The sequence below is a fragment of the Chanodichthys erythropterus genome, chromosome 13, assembly GCF_024489055.1.
Source record: "Chanodichthys erythropterus isolate Z2021 chromosome 13, ASM2448905v1, whole genome shotgun sequence".
NCBI lineage: Eukaryota > Metazoa > Chordata > Actinopteri > Cypriniformes > Xenocyprididae > Chanodichthys > Chanodichthys erythropterus.
The window spans coordinates 17,598,111-17,617,586 of record NC_090233.1 but is presented as its reverse complement, the minus strand read 5'-3'; the positions used below and the strand labels follow the sequence as shown (position 1 = coordinate 17,617,586).

At 35.0% G+C, this 19,476-nt stretch overlaps 1 protein-coding gene across 1 annotated transcript; it reads left to right on the top strand.

Annotated features, from left to right (window-relative positions):
* The first annotated feature begins 1,271 nt into the window (after positions 1 to 1,271).
* On the top strand, positions 1,272 to 18,773 carry lix1 (limb and CNS expressed 1). The gene is made up of 6 exons (XM_067408022.1): positions 1,272 to 1,407; positions 7,812 to 7,975; positions 11,456 to 11,596; positions 12,238 to 12,333; positions 15,389 to 15,466; positions 18,390 to 18,773. The coding sequence occupies exons 1-6, from the start codon at positions 1,365 to 1,367 to the stop codon at positions 18,771 to 18,773; spliced, it is 906 nt and encodes a 301-aa protein (XP_067264123.1). The 5' UTR covers positions 1,272 to 1,364.
* The last annotated feature ends 703 nt before the right edge of the window (positions 18,774 to 19,476 follow it).

The window sequence follows — 19,476 nt, the reverse complement described above, 5'->3', positions numbered from 1 at the left end:
CACAAACTAACAAAGGTTTGGGTAAATTTTATTAATGATATATGCTTTTTTCACACACAGTGTCCTCAAAAATACTTGGACAAGTCACATCTAAAAATGTCTGAATATTGCATTAGATACAAAATGATGCTAGAGCTGTTCTCAGAGCTAAATTCAATTTTCTGAGCCATTTTTGAAATTAATTTTAATTAGTTTCAAGGTGGTTTTTAGTGGATTTATGAAGTCACTTCTCCTCACGTTCACACAGGTGTCCTGTAACCTGGTGTAGTTCATGTTTTATGAATGTTTTTCTTAAAAAGCGTGCTTGCGTTTTAAAATAAATGTCACTTTTTAATAATTTTATATTTAAAATGTTTTCCGATGTAACAACATTTTTAGGTGGGCTTAAATGTTCACCCAAAAATGGATATTTTGTCATCATTTACTCACACTCAAGATGTTTTAAACCTGTATTTATTTATTTCTTGTGCTGAACACAAAAAGATACTTTGAAGAATGTGTGTAACCAAACAGTTTTTGGTCCCCATTTACTTCCATAATATATATATTTTTTATACTATGGAAGTCAATGGAGGCCATGCAGCAACTGTTTGTTTACCAACCTCCATTAAATATCTTCCTTTATGTTCAACAGAAGAAATAACTTCATGCAGGTTTAGAACATCATGATGGTGAGTAAATGATGACAGCATTTTCATTATTAGGTGAACTATCCCTTTAAGTGTCTGTACATTTTGGGTTTACTGTATATTACAAGGGAGGGTTGAGAGTCTCTTTGCAAATGAATGCTTTGATTTATAATTACATTTTTAATGTCCCCCCACCCCCACCAATTTCAGGATCCTGTTCAGTTAAATAGCTATTTAAGTGGTCAATAAAACAGTCAGAAGTTGTCTGCTGTCCATCTTGGATGTTTCTTCAGTGAGTTGGGCACTGCATATGTAAAGCGTGTTGTGAAGGAAGGCAGAGGCATGCTGTGAATGAATGGAGAAAGGGGGCTGCATTCCTGGGCCAGGGCTTAGTCGACTCAGTCGAGTGGGAGTGCGCAACAGGCTGTGAGAGTGTGTATGTGGTGAGAGTGTGTGTGAATATAAGGGAGTGCAGAGCAACAACCAACCTCACAGCTAATTAGTTCAACCCTTGACAAAAGGTGGGCCAGCCACTGAAGAGAACTCCTGGGGGCTGGCGTAATAGGGCTCCACAGACTGCTCTGGAGACTAGAGAGGAGAAGGCTAATAGGGGACCTCCTCATGTTCACCCTTTCTGGAGCTTAACTGATGTTTTTAACTTCTCCAGAGCATGTGAGAGCTGGAGACGGAGAAGGAGGATTGCTGTAGGACGTGTAGGACTAGTAGTTGGAAATCATGTCTGGACCAGATTCTGATGATGACAGAACCTTCAAAGACTGTAAGTAAGACCTAGCAGAAATATTAATAAAGTGTGAATGTTCTGATCTTTCACCTTGTGCTTTATGTTCTTCACTGTCATGAAGAAGCAATGCAGCATCCCATAGATGAGAACTGTGTAAGGGGAACTTGTCCTGTTGGGTCAGAAATGTAGTATTTCTTGTTGTGGGTTTGAGTCTTGCTCTGATTGTCAGTAGATATATATTTAGACAGATATACCATTGAAAAGTTTGAGGCCAGTAAGTTTTTTTTTTTTTGGAAGAAAATAATACTTTTATTCAACATGGATGCGTTAAATTGATCAAAAATGCCAGTAATAACATTTGTATTTTAAATAAATGCTGTTCTTTTAAACTTTCTATTCATCAAACAATCCTGGAAAAAATGTATGACAATTATGTCAAAAATTTATTTAACCCTGATATTAATAAGAAATGTTTCTTGAGCAAAAAATCAGCATGATTTTTGAAGGACACTGAAGACTGGAGTAATGATGCTGAAAATTCAGCTCTGCCATCATAGGAATAAGTTTTATTTTACAATTTCAAACATATTAAAATAGAAAACAACTGTAATGTTTTTTAATATAAAATTTTTAGTGTGTTTTGGTCAAATAAATGCCTGTTTGAATGCTAGGTATGTATAATGATAAACAGTGCACAGCATGAATAAGTGCACCCCCTCTGAACAAATACAAAAGATGTATTTTTATAATGATCACTAATACAATTCATGGAAATATGGCAAAATTGAAATGTATTAAACATATACTTAATAAAAACTGAGAAGTTATGTCATTAATATTTGTAAAATAAGTTATAAATTAGCCAATTTTTTTAAATGAAGGATTGCAAAAAATGAGTATACCCTAGATTTAATTCAACAAATGTATAATTTTCTACTACTTAGTATGTCCTCCATAATTTTAAGTACTGCTCTGAACCTTCTTGGCACAGAGTGTACAAGTTCATGACAAATTGTCACATCTGTCCTGTTTAATGCTGCCTTTATCGTAAATACTAGTTTCCTAGGTAAAAATTGCACATGAACGCCCTCCCACTTCAAAACTTGAATGCGATGAGCTCATAATCACATATTCAGAAGTGGGAATTATCAAATTTCCAATAGCATGTGAAGGCTGCATAACTCTTGGATGATAACCTCCTTAAATGCCCTGGTGCCGTATTCACAAAACATTTTATCTTACCACTAAGTGTTCTCCTAAATAGCAGTAAAAGTTCTTAGTTAAGAGTTTTCTCTTTAAACCAATTCACAAAGCTGCTGAGACAAACTTTTACTAAGGAATAAAGAGAAGTCTTAAGCTAAGTGTATGGGTGGGGATGACCTTGTTGCTATGGATGATGTCAACATGCTTACTAACTATGCACACAGTGATTGGCTGATGGGAGGAGTCTCTGTCAAGGATTTAATCATAGAAATTTTGTAGAATGAGGTATCGTGTTTCCATATTCAAATAAAGGTTTTAAAATAAAAATGTTGCCATATTCAAATAAAGGTTTTAAATTGTAGGCTAAGTGTCACTAATTAAATTAGTATATGTTCAGCTGTCAGCCTCTAACATGTCTGTGTCTCAAGAGAATGCAGAATTCAAGCTACAAATGATGTTTTATAAACAAAGTTTGGGAGGAGCATGTTCAAACTGTCTATCTAATCAGTTCGAGAAGAGGTATATACATATATACACAGACGAGAGCCGACTCACCTAGTTACCTCAGCAGTTTTCTGCATCCCTCCGCCACCCCGTTCCTCACTCTCAGCTGGGGATAAGAGGGAGAACTCTGGGTTTGGGCTAAATTTCAAGCTCGGAGCCCTCGATCCAATTAGACAGCACACCAACTTGTGAACTTGTGAAAACAACTGCCACAGGTAATCGGACATTAAATATTTATTTATTAATGATTTTTTTTGGTGTTTTATCATAGATTCAAATCTATAAATCAAAATGTGTATTGAGTTTATAAAGAAATGGTTCAGCACCCAAGGCTCTGTTGCTATTGCCTCAATGACGTTCATTGTCTTTGGGTGGATTGCTGAGGCGGATTGGCAGCAACAGCCATTTGGATTGTTTGTGATTTGGTCTTATTGACTTACAGTAGGAGTCCTCTTGGCTACTCCTAATGTTTCACAGATTTAAGAGCTAGTTTTGGCGCTAAAATGCTTTGTGAAATACTCTTAGAGCAAAAATTTAGGAGTCTTAAAATTAGGACTGACATGCCCATTATTTTTAAGAGGTTCTTCTAAATCGGCAAGTAGGGAGCTACTTTAGCCTTAAGATGTTTTGTGAATACGGCCCCTGATCTTTAATGGGGAGTGTTGCTCTCATCTCTACAGAATCCCCCACAGCTGCTCAAGAGCATTAAGATTGGATGAAATGTCCACAGAATGTTTTTCACCTTAGCAGAATGCATCATTGTCATGTTGAAAAAATGCCCAATAATGGAGGGAATGAGGAGGATCTTCTGTTTCAGGTTTTTGAAGTAGTGTGTGAATTCATGACAGCATTGATAAAGCACAACTCCCTCACACCTCCAGAACTCATACATCCCTAAATAAGAGGTTTACTACCACTGAACCAGAGTGGGAACCAGGCACTTCTCACTGTACTCCTCCTCTAGCAACACCATAACATTTTGGATGCTGTTAGATTCAAAAAAATTGACTTGGTCTCATGACACCAGAGTATATATTCCCAAAAGTTTGTAAATATGGGCTTTGGAAATAGCTAACTGACTTTATTGTGCTTTGGCTATAGGTCGTTCCACAACAACCATGCATGTCACTACTGCAGACTGCATCTTACTCTCACTCTTTTCATAGCTTTTGCTAGCTCTCAGACACTTCTCCTGCTCTTTGTATAGCAAAAAAAAAAAAAAAAAAAAAAATAACTCAATGAAAGTTTAAAATGACGGCCTGGTTATTTCAGGAGCTTTGTCACAAGTCCATTGTTTTTTAATCTCTGCTAAACATTGCTTAGCAACTAGTCGGGTGAGGACACAGTGTAATAAATTCAGATTTTAAGGGTCTTTGATGAAATACACTAACATCTATCATTTTATTAAACCAAAGCTCATTCACAGACACAGCTTTTGTTTCTGTTCCACTTCATCTGAAGGCAGTTCATATACCAAGAGACTGGAATAAAACACTCACGTGTGTTGAACCATTACAAACATAGACTGGGCGGTGCTCAAAGCAGCTGACTCTTTCAAACAAACAAAAAGCTGGAAAATGTCATGCTGTAAAAACAAGTCTGTGTTCCCACATACATGGTCTTTTTACAAAAATATACCTTTGGTTCCCCTTCTCAATATTATTGCTGACCCTTTTAGAGGGGGTGTGTTTTATATGCCAGGCTTGAGCTGATTAAAGCAAGACTGAACAAACATTGCACTTACTGTGGGTGTAAAACAATGAAATCACAGCACAACTCCCTGATGTGTGACGCTTGTCCACCTCACAGAGTCCATGGGCACCTGTTTGTTTTGCTAGGAAAATGATTCCATGTGCTGATGCTGGATAGCCGTCTGATGTTACAGTGGGTGTTGGTATGAATGGAAAGATAGACATGGAGGTAAATAATTGTGTTTTAATAGCGATGTGTTAAAATTGAGCATAATAGGTACTGGAATGACTAAGTAAGTAAAATTACGATGAACTAACATAAAATGATTAATAATATTTATCTTTGGTTTCTTCCACTGCTCTATGATTGTACAGCATAAAAGTGATTTAAAAACGTTCTGCAAAGTTGTGATTTGTAACCTAATAATCAAATTTTATAGGGAAACATTGTTGAAGAGCATGTCGCTAGCAGTGCCAAGGCTGTGAGTTTGATTTCTAAGGGGTTCGATTGCATTAACTGATGAAATACCTTGAACGCAATGTGGGTTGCTTTGGATAAAAGTGTCTGCCAAATGCTTAAATGTATATATTATGTTGGGAAATACATAGTGTTGCTTCTCACTAGTTCACCTCAAAATGAAAATTCTGTCATTTATTCATCCTCATGTCGTTTCAAACCTGTATGACTTTCTTTCCTTTGTGGAACAGAATGTCTGTGTATTTTTGTCTATCAAAAAAAATCTGCGTGATGTTGTTTTGGACCCCAGTATGGAGTTAAAAACATTCTTCAAAATATCTTTTAAAATATCATACAGGTTTAAACCGACACGTGGCTGATTAAATGGTGACTGGAATTTTCATTTTTGATTGAACTATCCCTTTAAATGCTGCAGAATTTAACCTAATGTTTGAATTTCACTCTGACAAGCCAAAAGGGCCGAATCTATTTTTGAGCATACAGTATATTTAAAGAGAAAAGTCATTTATTTCAGTGTAAATGTTGAATCATGCACTTTAACACCAGTTTCATTTGCCTGTTGCAATGATTATACAACTAATGTGCCGGGTGACTTAGATCTGTGTATCAGAGCCATAGATCAGTATAAAATTGTAACTTTCATCTCAAAAGTTTGGCAGAGACACTGTCTGAACTGGGTTTGTTTGATTAACAGGCACAATTTCAATAAACACAGCAGTCAAAAACCTCTTATGTAACCACTTAGACTCTTAGACATGTAAACAACTGAGCCTCTGCAAATTATCAGTGATCTGTGATGTAAACGATTGAGTACTAACAGAAAAGATTTTAATGAAATACATAATATACTGAATTCATCACAAATCATCTTAAAGGAATTGTTCACTCAAAAATGAATATGTATTATTTACTCTCCCTCATATCGTTCCAAACCTATATGAGCTTCTTTCTTCTGCAGAAAAGAAAAGATAAGAAGGAAGAAAAAACACGACATTTTTCATTATTTTCCTTTGTGTTCTGCAGAAGAAAGAAAATAATTCAAGTTTGGAATGACATGAAGGTGATTAAATAATGACAGTTTTATGTGTTTGTGTGTGTGTCTCCAACAAGGATGGTAATACCAGAAATCTTTGATCTTGTGAGGACATTTGTTGGTCATAAATAAATCATACTAAATTAATATTATTATTATTAAAGTGTAAAAAATGCAGAAAATTTTCTGTGAAGGTTGTTTTTAGGGGTAGGGGATAGAATATATATTTTTGTACAGTATAAAAATAATTCTGTCTTTGGAAAGCCCCCATAAAGCACAAAAACCCAACATGTGTGTGAGACTACATTATGAGGACCAAATATCCCCCTAAATATAAAAATACCAGTAATTTTTCACCTTGTGGGGACATTTTTTTGGACCCTATGAGGAAAACAGCTTAAAAATCATATAAAATGGTGTACAAATGAAGTTTTCTTATGGTTAGGGGATAGAATATAAAGTTAGTAAAGAACAAATCTTTGAAATCTTTGACCTTGTGGGGAAATTTTTGGTCCCCATGAGGAAAACCATACTAAATTATGTTTTTATTTTTTATTTTTTGAAAATGTAAAAAATGCATAAAGTTTTCTGTGAGGGTTGTGTTTAGGGGGAGGGTTAGGGGATAGAATATATTTGTACAGTATAAAAATCATTATGTCTTTGGAAAGTCTCCATAAAACAATAAAATCCAACGTGTGTGTGCCTGATATTCCCTACATTATAAGGATAAAATATTTTCCTATAAGTATAAATATTACCATTACATTTTTTTGGTCCCCATGAGGAAAACGGCTTATAAATCATACAAAATGATGTAAAAATGCAGAAAGTTTTCATAGGGTTATGGGATAGAATATACAGTTTGTATGGTAAAAATCATTAAATTCCCTATATAACAGAAACCCAGTGTGTGTGTGTGTGTGTGTGTGTGTGTGTGTGTGTGTGTGCGCGCGTTTTTGTGACATATCAGGAAACAAATGTGTGACATGGGTATGACTTAGGTATTACAAAAAGAGGTGAGTTATGAGGACATTACCCCATGTCCCCACTTTTCAAAAGGCTTATAAATCATACAGAATGAGTTTTTGTGAGAAAGTAAAAGTGTGCACAGTTTCCTGTGATGGTTAGTTTTAGGGGTAGGGGTAGTGTAGGAGGATAGAAAATATGGTTTGTACAGTATAAAATCGTCTCGGTTTACGAGTGTAACCCCTGTTCCCTGAGTAAGGGAACGAGACGCTACATCAATGACGTGATGGGAACCCATCATGTCATTGACGTAGCGTTGATAGTTCCCATGAAAGGGAACCATTACGCCTATGGAATGTCCCCACAATTCACGAAAACGAACGTGTGTGTGTGTATGAACTAACCCTAACCCTGTGTATGAACTAACCCAATAAAAACAATAGGTAACTTGGGAAATATTTATGTAAGAGAAATGATACTTCCTTACTAGTGGTGCAAACTGAGCACATCAAAATGCATTTAATGTGATAACATTTCTAAAGATTCTCCTTCTTTTCCTTTTTAGTGAATGTTGTGGGAATGCTTCACAAGTTTTGGGAGCAGAAACAAGTGAAAGGTGTGATGATGGAGACAGAGAATCTGGTAGTCTATGAGTCCATTCCCTCACCCAGCCCTCCCTACATATGCTACGTCACCTTACCAGGTGGCAGCTGCTTCGGAAATTTTAAGGTTAGTGAACTAAATTCCATTTTGAAGGTCCATTACATTTTTATATGGCATGTTCTGTAAAGGAGAAATTAATACAGGCACTCTTATGTGATTTTTAAAAATGATTGAGCACAAGATTTGTTTAAAATTAACTTTAATCCCTTCATTTTGGTACAATTCAAGCTTTATTCCATAACTAAATCAGGTCTAGAGTCTTTCTGAACAGCGTGTCATCAGTACTATTCAGTCCAGCCATAAAAGAAGAGGCTTTTGTGTGAAAATGAGGAGGGCCAACAGGTGGTTCTTATTTGCTAAATTACTCCTGCCAGCAGCAAATCAGTATGTGGCATTTTACTTAAGCTCAAATGGAATGTTCTATGAAATTAATCTTGAAAATAAATGAGTTTATTTGTTCATTTGACATTGTGAAGCGCATGACATGACCATTTAAAAGGATCTAACCCTCTGGTGTTGTTACCATGGTTTCTATTTGAAATGACTGTTATTTGTGGAAAGTTCAGGACTAGCTGCTGCCCTTTGGAGAGACTAAAGTGCACCAGGGAATGACTACTTCAGTGATACTTCTGTCTAAATGACCATCATTGATCAGGGATTGAGCACATGGGAAATACTCTCACAACTTATGGGCTACTGATTATTTAATTCACAAAGTAGCTCAGTTCCAGCAGAAGATTTCTTTTAGATCAAAGCCCTGGGTTGCATTTCCCAAAAAGCATTGTAAGCCTAAGTAGATCACAGAGATCATTGGTTCCAAGGGTTTCTACAATCTCTTACAATGCTTTTGGGCAATAACCCAGAACTTTCTTTCTCTTATATCCTCAAAACACTACTCTCATCTATTTCTGCTCTCTCTTTCTCTTTTATTCTCAGAACTCCTAACATATATTCTTCTTCATTCCAGCACTGCTTGTAAATGTAATAGCCTGATTATTACTTTGCACAGTAAAGGTTTTCAGCAATATTACAAATCCAGAAACTAATCTCAGCACTGCTAGCATAAAATCTGTCTCTAATCGTGTTTGTGGTTCACAGACATCGTCTAAAATAATCTTGTGATGTGGCATTCTGCGGCTCTGTGTTTAAGACATGCTTTTGAGGATGATAATTTAACGTAAAGTATTAGTTCATCCTAAAATGAAAATTCTGTCATTTACTCATTCTCATGGTCTAGCCTTGTATGACTTTCTTACTTGCATGGAGATATTCTGAAGGCCGTGCTGGCTGCTCTTTTTCATGCAGTGATAATGAATGTGACTGCCCTTATGAATAAGAACTACACTTTAGCTTACCTTTAAAAAGAATACTTATTAAGTAAATAAATACAGAATTAAATACTTTAAAAGAATATTGTCACACATTGCTGGTCAGCTAGCATGACGAAGGAGATTCACTCGAACAGTCTTCCAAAAATGATTAGAACACAGGAATACATAAGAGAAAACATTAACCAAACATTACCTTTAACGAGAACCGACAAAACTAAACTGAGACAACTGAGGTTTTTTTTTATTTATTTTTTATGTTTTATGATTTATAAAAATGTAAATTCATGTTCCAGTTACAATTAAAAAGGTTAGTTCACCCCAAAATGAAAAATCTGTCATTATTTAGGCTACTCACCTCAAGTTGTTCCAAATCCAAACCTGTATGAATTTCTTTGTTCTGCTGAACACAAAGGAAGATATTTTGAAGAATAACTAAACAGTTGTGAGGCACCATTGACTTTTCCTACTATGGAAGTCAATGGGGCCCCATAATTGTTTGGTTACAGATATAATATATATATATAATATATATATATATATATATATATATATATATATATATATATATATATATATATATATATATATAATTTTTTTTTTTTTTTTTTTTTGTGTTAAGCAGAAGAAAGAAACTCATACAAGTTTGGAACAACCTGAGGGTGAGTAAATGATGACAGAATTTTCATTTTCGGTGAACTATCACTTTAATGTTGTCACATTTTCCTTGTTAAAGATGCAATATGTAATATTTTTTTTTTAGTAAAATATCCAAAAACCACTAAGTATTATTTTGTAGAAACCATGGAAATGCCAAAGATGCTTTGATATATTACACGTTTTAATAGACAAGGGAACAACTGTTTTGATATATTATATTATAGAAAACTAATTATTGTTATATAGCTCAACACGTTTAGTCTTATTGTTTAAATCTAATTTTCTTGATTTTTTGTGAGTACCATGCTAAATGCCTCAGAGAAAAACACTATTTTGTCAAGTAGCTAATATAGCATATCAGATGCAACTTTATTTTTAGTAACAGTAATACAGAATTTTCTCCATCATACAATGTTTTAAAAATTAATTGCATGCCATTTATCAACACAAGCCATCCAGCATTTAATATATTCTAAAATCGATCTATTTTACTGCAGTGTGCAACAGTGTCTCACAGCAGCCGCCGAGTGAACGCACAGAGTAACGCTTACATAATTTTCAACACACTTAAATGTATCTAATATGATAAACAGAGCTGCGCTACCTCATACTCATGACCGGAAAAGTGGAATCGGTTCCGCTGCTCATGAGGCGTGTGTTGTGTAATCGCTCCAGCTGCCTCGTTCAGCTCCCGCAACACTCGGTCCTGCTCTGCTTCATATTACAATAATGTTAATAATCGCATCCATGAACATGATTTCTTCCCGAGTCCTATCCCTATTCTTTTGCACCGTCCGTTGAGGTAAAGACATGTTCCAAGATTCCACGCTCAAACTTGGCGTCATCAAGCTACGCCTTTGTTTTGTATAGGCCTCTAGCGACCTCTAGCGGACAGAAATCCTACATACTGCACCTTTAAACAAACATTATATTATACAAAAAATAAGAAAAGAAACCAATACAATTCTATTTTGTATTTTTGCATTAATAACATTGTTAATGTACTATTTATTAAAAGCAAATATAAATTTAGTGTAAAATTTCAAATTTATTCCAAAATAATAACTATAGGCAGTAATCATTTAAAATATATATTTTATTTGTGAACTATTTTTGGATCATCATTCTTCAAGCTTAGTAAACACTGGTCACAGACACAAAGATGTAGCTGACCTTTCATGTCACCAAGCAGATTTCACACTAAAAATGACACAAAAGCAAGTATCATAAAAGTGTCCCACACAACTTTTTTTGTATTTTAAGTCCTATGAATTCAATTCACATATTATAAAGACATACAGTAGTATTTGGTGAGAAATAGACAGAAATGTATGCCATTATTCACTGATAACCTTCCCCTTCTCCAGTTCATCATTGTGACCATATCACTTTTTGGGGTGTACTATTCCTTTGAAGTCCAATTAGAGTGTTTATGTTATCAAGAATAAAATAAATCCCAAAGAATGCCCAATCAGTGCAAATGATCATATTTCAGCATTTCATGATGATGATGATGATGATGATGATGATAAATTGAAAGCCTCTCTCTCACTGACAGTACTGCTACAGTAAAGCAGAGGCCAGACGTGATGCAGCTCGTATCGCTCTGATGAACTCCACATTTAACGAGTTGCCTTGTCGCCGCATCACTCCTGAGTTCATATCACACAGCGTGAAAGAGGCCGTCAGCACCACCAGCGTGAGTCTCACTACTAAGCTGCTTATCAACAAATCATCGAGTTTGCCGTCACACTGTTGAGATTTACAAGATGTTCAGGACTTTTTGTCAAGTGAATACATTATTAGCAGTAGCAACAAATTTCATTTCCACATTCTTCTTAGTTGTAGATTACTCTTTGTGTATACATACAGCTCTAAAGCTTTCCAGTCTATAGAAACTGTATAGTTTGGAAGTATGGAAGGCCACCCACTGTAGCTATAGATCCATGTCCTTACACTGGCGCTATTCCTCATAATGAAGAGCTAAGAAGCAATTCCAATGATAAATTGGCTTTTTACCAAAAAAAAAAAAAATTCTACAAAGAAAAGTTATGCCACCCTCCCACCCTCCCTCACCCCAAACCTGTATGTAGCTGCCAAGATTTTCACATTCTGTGGGGTATGTGTGTGTGGGGGTGTGCATGTGTGGTCTTCCTTCACTCTCATGTCATTTATCCTCTACAGTCTTGGCCTTTTCTCCTCCAACAATAAAGACAAGTTGCTCCGACTGAATTACAAAGCAAAGGGGTGTCTAATGAAACCCAGACCTCCTTCTGTATTTGTGTCTGCTCAGGCTGAGTGATGACACGTCTGTAAGTCATTGTGTCCCACTGTTCACAGGGTAACATTTCAGATGCGTCTGACCCCGGTACCAGTATAGGAGCATACTGCCTAATGCTGGAGCTGAACACTGGGAGAACCATGCTGGAATTTCAGGTTAGAAAAAAAAACAGCCTTTATATAACCCTTCTGAAAAGACCAGCTGGTCCAGACTCGTTCATGCTGGTTAAGTGCTACTGATCTAACTGGTACTTTTAGCGAAGCTGGTTGATAAATAAAATCTGCTGGTTTAGATAGTATTTGTTTGTCCAAAAATCTCTTATCATATACTTTCCTTCATGTCGTTTTAAATCTGTATGACTTTCTGTCAGGTTCTATTTTCTGTGGAACACAAAAGAATGTATTTTGAATGATGTTCCAGATGCGGTTTTCCATGCAATGACAAATAGGGACTGGAGCTTTTAAGGTTCAAATAGGATGCAAATGCACCATAAAAGCACCATAAGAGAAGTCCATATTACTACTGTGACTACACTCTAAAAAATTCTGGGTTAAAAACAACCCAAGTTGGGTTAAATATGGACAAACATGGTAAACATGCTGGGTAGTTTTATTTAATTCAACTATTGCTTAAAAAATGATTATATGTCTGGCTTAAAATGAGCCCAAAATAGGTTGGAAATTAAAAATCAGACACATAATTACTAGAGGCAACAATAATAATCAAAAGATGAACATTTATTAATAAGCAATTTAACATTTAATGTTTATTATTTAATTATTATTAATTAAACATATTAATAATTTCCAACCTATTTTGGGTTCATTTTAAGTGATCAATAAAGTATTTTTTAAACATCAGTTGAGTTAAATAAAACTACCCAGCAGGTTGGGTTAAAGATTCAACCCAACAGCTGGGTCAAAACAACCCAATCGCTGGGTTTGTCCATTTTTAACCCAACTTGGGTTGTTTTAACCCAGCATTTTTTAGAGTGTATATTCCAGAGGTGTCAAGAGTACCTGAAAACCATACTTGATTAATACCTTGCAGCAAAAATGACTCCATTACAAGTTACAAGTTATGACTTGAGTAAAAGTCTTAGAGTATCTGATTTTAACAGTACTTAAGTATTTTACTCATACTGAATGTAGGTTCAGAGATGCAGTCCTCAACACTTAAGAGACATGCCAGTGAAAATAAGAAACAGTTGATTTGTAAGATGAGAAATCATGTTTATTTTCTAAAATCAAAATAAAACTGAACACCTCAAAATTGCAATAAATCAAGGTCGACACAACAGCTTCTTAAACGTCTACAAACTCTCAAGTCTCAGTTAAACTCAAGTGCACAAAAAAATAAATTAAATAAATTTCCTTCCAAAAGGTCTCATCAATAATGTTAAGTAAAATCAAATAGATATAGTACCTCCAATGACCTTAGATGGCAATATCGCTTCTTTTTTTGCAGAAACAACTGCTGCAGAAAAGTTAGGTGCCATGCAAAATGTTATGTTTTATAAATGCAAAATGCATTACTCATCACAAATGTATTGGAGTAAAAAGTACATTTAATTTTTCAAAAATGTAGTCATGTAGAGAGTCAAATTTGCTAATATCTTTGATACTCAGTCAAACTACAAATAGCCAAAAAGATACTACAGGCTACAGTAACTAATTATGTTTACTCAAATACTTTACATCACTGCTATATTCCAAGTTTTCAGAAGTTATATGATAGCTTTCTGTGAGGAACATGTATAATTATTCAGATATAGTCTTAATATCAGCCCTGCTCTACATCATTATTTTGAATCAGATCCTTTGAATAAATCAATATTCACTACCATTTAAAAGTTTGGGGAATTAATAAATAAATAATTTTATTGTACAAGAATACATTCAATTGAATTCAAAAGACTGGAACAACTGAATATGTTTCAAAATATTTCTATTACAAATTCATCAAAGTATCCTGACAAAAATGTGTCAGTTTCCACAAAAATATTAAGCAGCACAACATGGTTAATAATAAGAAATGCTTCTTGAGCACCAAATCAGCATATATATATAACAGTTCACAGGAAGGGAAGGTAATCTGTGAAAAATGACTTAAATTTCAGTCCAAATCTCACACAAAACTATTATATAACTTCAGAATATAGAATTGGAATACAGTGCACAAGTCATATGAACTACTTTAATGATAAATTTAATGATGCTGTTGTGTCCTCTTTGAAGCTTAAAAGCTTCAGCTACTTAACTCCATATTTAGGCTGATGTTTCACATACAAATATTTCATAGCTGCAGGTAAATGCTATAAATAATGTTTATGCTGTCAAAACATTACTCATGCTGCTCATCTGTCAAACGTGTAAAACCGGACAAATAGCAGCTTTCTTCATTTCATGAAAGATTTTTTCTTACATTCGCTGAGCAAAATCTACTTTTGGATGCTTACCAGATGAGCACAAGTTCATGTGTGTTGAAAAAAGAAAAGAAAAAAAACCCAAACAGATAATTTTCACACTGTGCGCACAATGGGGCTCTGTTTAACACACCGTCTACACTAATCCTCAGTATGACATCAGTGAAGAAAAAAAATGCTAAAGAAATACGCATCTGCACTGTAATGTGTTAAATGTGATCAACACGCTTCAAAAATAAACATCATGTGATGATGTCTCGATGAATTTGATTATTACATCAACACAAACTAGGCCTCTTTGTTCTGGTGAACATACCTTAATGCTTTGTCCCAGTGCTTTGACATTTTGCCTCAAATATCTTTGAGAGGTTAAAGGAATAATTCACCCAAAAATGAAATTATCCTTAATCACCCTCAAGCCATCCTAGGTTTATATGACTTTCTTCTTTCAGCCGAACACAATCAGAGCTATATTAAAAGATATCCTGGCTCTTCCCAGCTTTGTAATGGCATTAAAGAGTTTTTGAAATTCCAAAAAGCACATTCATCGATCATAAAAGTAATCCATATGACTCCAGTGGGGTAATAAATGCCTTTTGAAGCGAAGCGATAGGTTTTTGTAAGAAAAATATCTATATTTAAAACTTTATAAACTATAATCACTGGCTTCCTGCAAAGTATCTTTGTCTATATCAACACAAACTGTAGGCATTTTAGTTATAGAATTAGTTGTATTATGAACTATTTTGTTTGTATTTTATTTATTTATTTATGTATTTTTGTAGGAAATAATGACTGTTTTTCAACTATTGCACTGGAATGGCACTCTGAAGGCCTTTCGGGAGATGAGATGTAGCCGTCAGGTAAGAATAAATAGCTTTTTGAAATCCTTTCTAAAGTAAATGTGAGTAATGCTATGCATAGTTCACCACCATGATGCTAGATATAATCATTGAAAAAATGTTGAGTCAGTGTTGATGCATCAACTTTAATTGTATTGAATTTATTGTTATAAAGTGATGTTGCTTCAGTATCACTCTTGCTCCCTCAGTTAATGTTGAAGCAATGTTGAGATTTCAACAACAAATCAATGGTAATATTATCGATTCAACATTACAATGTGATATTTTTTCAACATCACTTTTGCTCCCTCAGTTACTGATTTCAACAAAAAAAATAAACAATGGTGAATAAAAACAATGGTGAACAAAAAATCAATGGTAATGGTAATCAACATTACACTATGATTGATTCTACATCACTGATGTTGAAGCAATATTGAAATTTACAAAAAATAATCAATGGTAAAGTTGCTGAATCAACGTTACACCTTGATGTTGATTCTACATTTACTGCTATTGAATCAACACAAATTAACAAAAAATAATCTTCGGTAATATTGTTTGATCAATATTACAATGTGATGTTGATTCTAAATCACTTTTGTTGAAATGTTGAAAATACAACTGAAATGTAATGACAGCATAAAACAGTGTTGCCATCTGATTTACCAAGTTACTGTAATGTTGAAACAACATTAATATTTCAACTACACTTATATGGCGCCTCAACAATTCCATTTGAAAGTTTTTAAAATTTAAATGAAACCTTTCCAAGCAGTTGAGTCCATTTATTTTAACAGTCTAACACATTGACAAAAATGTGTAGAAGATCATTCTTTAAAAAAGGGGGGAGAAATAGGACAAAAGCATTACAACCTTTAAAAATGAAATTAGCTTCAGAAGTCTGATGTAATTTTACTGTAACTACAGGTGGCCCAACGGTTCAGGTTTTAAAAATCTGCAAAAGAAAGCATGATGTTACTTAAGAACAAGTCAATTCAGTTGGCATAAGAATGTTAATATACTAAACACAATATGATTCACTTAAAAAAAATTGATCAACACAAAATATTCTAATTATGATTATAGAATCATTAAATAAAAAATAAAATTAAAAAAATCTATTAATGCTTCAGTATCAAAAGAAAGCACTATGGTAAGCACATCTGAAACAGCTAATCAAGGTCATTATGATCAATGAAAACTTCCAGGAAGGTGTAGGAACTAAACATGTATAAACACCTCTGAGCTATGGCCATTACTATAAACCAGGGGTGTCCAATCCTGCTCCTGGAGTCACCATCCTGCAGAGTTCAGCAACAACCCCAATTATTAAACACAGATGAACCCGCTAATCAAGATCTACTTGGCCTACTAGAAACTTCCAGTCAGGTGTGTTGAGGCAAGTTGGAGCTAAACTTTGCAGGACATTGGTCCTCAAGGACCGAGTTTGGACACCACTGCTATAAACTATACATCTCAGTTCATTTTCCATAAAACTACATACCATAAAGTAACAAGTTTATCTTGAAGAATAAAACAGCTTTGTTTTTCTCAATAGAAATTTCTTTAAAGGGATAATTCACCCTGAATGAAAATTCTGTCATGTTGGTATCCAGACAGTTGACGGTAGCCATTGATTTCCATAGGAAAAAATACCATGAAAGTCAATGGCTACCGTCAACTGTCTGGATACCAACATTCTTTAAAATATATTCTTTTGATATTAAAATAATCCCTTTAAATATCACAAAATAGCCATGTCACTTTCTCAGTAAACACAGGGTGTTTTTTGTGATTGTGTTTCAGCAGAAACTGAATGGAAATCAGTTACATTATTCAAATTTAATAGCGATTCAGGAATATGAATGATTACCTGATTAAGCAGTAGCCTAATCATGGAGAAGGAGTTAAAGCACAGGCTAGCATCAGGTCCCAGGTCAGGTGATTATGCTGTCGACAACAACTCAATGTCAACATTATCATAATGACAAGTTATCAATGTAAAGCTGCTTTGACACAATCTGCATTGTAAAAAGTGCTTTATAAATAAAGGTGACTTAACTTGACTTGACTTATCAGGAGGACATTACTTCTTATTTTTTTAAATTGTCATCTGCCTTCACTCCTACTAAAGGAGCAATATGCTCTGCAAGCACTGCATCCAGCAAGGCATGGGCTATGTGTGAAGTGTGACATTTTTGCACATTCGTGTCTCTTTCACTTCAAGAAATCTGTTAGATGATGTTAGGAATTCAAAAAATTCCTAATAAACATTACTAAAGCAAGATGCATTTTTAAGAATGTGGAAAAATGGGTACTTTATTCAAGCACTTTAGTAACTTTTTCATATATCTAATTACAATCAGTAACAATAGATGTTTTTCAACCATTTTTCAATAGACTTGCTAAAATCATAAAGGCCCACTCCTAAACCAAGCCCCCAGTGGATTAAAGCATATCGGGTAAAGCAGTTGAAAAAGCCCGTCATGAACTGACACTCCCCACTGATTGGGAAACACCCATTAGTGTTCGGCAGAGATACATACCTGCATGATGTTGTGGTCATCAACTACAAATCACTGTTAGTTCAAGTTCACTGTCTCCACCCATGTGTGCTGTTGACTTTCATCAAAAGTTTTCCAACACACTTTCAACACTGAAATTTCAAACTCAACTAAAATGATGGTTTGGATTAAAACTCAACATTGTATCATTTACACCATGCTATCTGGGGTAGGTGGTTGCCAGGGCGTTTCCATTAAGTTACTAAGGTGTTCTGCCAAGTGTTTTAGTGTGTTGCTAGGAGGAGGTTGCTAAGGTGTTCTGAGTTTTGCCTTTTGACCCCAGTAAAAAGCCTGTTCCCAAGTCTCTACTGTCAATAGATCCAATGCTGTCAATTGTACACCAAACCTTCTCATTCTTGTTTAATTGTCTTTTACAGGACGTTATCCACTACTACTCACAGCAGCATCTGGACGAGCGTACACGCAGCCACATGGCGCTGGACTGGTTACAGAAGGAGCAGCAATCCCCCGGCCTGCTCTCTCAAGAGCTGCAGCTGGCCGTGAAGGAGCTGGGGGAGGCCCGGAGAACCGGCAGGGAACTCCGCTTCTACAAGGAGAAAAAAGAAATCCTGAGCTTAGCTCTCAGTCACGCTAATGCTGAGGATCTGGAGAGTTACCACAGTGAGGAGATGTCCTGGAGAGAAGAAACTGAATTTGAGTACTATGCTCAAGAGGGACTCTGTCTGGAGGAGAGTATGACTGACCCTTCAGAGCACGGTCAGTTTCATTCTCAGGGGAGTGATGGAGAATCAGTGGAGTGAGCTGTGAGAGATGAAATGTATATACTGTACATTTTCTACTTTTTTACAATTTTTTAAAAATAGCAAGTGCTTCATGTGATATCAATATAATTTCTTTTACGCTTCTTCATTAACATAAGATGTTTTAGTCCATATTCTTTATTTCCATTATATTTTTACACAAAAAGGCCAGTATTAAAGATGTTCTGTACATGTAATAAAATAACAAACATGCTGGTGTTAGTTTTACAGATGTATAGAGACTAAAACTATCTGCTATCAAAGGTAATGTAGCACGAGGACATTTGCATTGTCGTTATTTTATTATTCTGCTAGTCTGCCAGTAGAGGACGCTGTTTCTGTACTTTTGTAAAGAAGTGTCATGTTCCTTAATTGAACAGGACAAAGCGCTAACAGCACTGTCATTATTCATTACCCGCCCTTGACTGGAACTGTGATTAGCTCATTTTTTGTTCCAAACAAATACACACACCTAATCAGCTTCTATTGAACATTTGTTAATTAAAATTAGTCATTTGTAGAAGCAATTGTGAATAAATGTTTGAACAGATCTATTTGCAATGTTTTGAGTAAACTGGTACATGGAATCTGGACTAATGTCCATAAAATGGCTTCCTGTGAAGACTACAATGCATAACATTATTGTCAGTTTCTTGTGCAGCTTTTGATGGTGATTTTTACATGGTTTTGATCATATTACAGG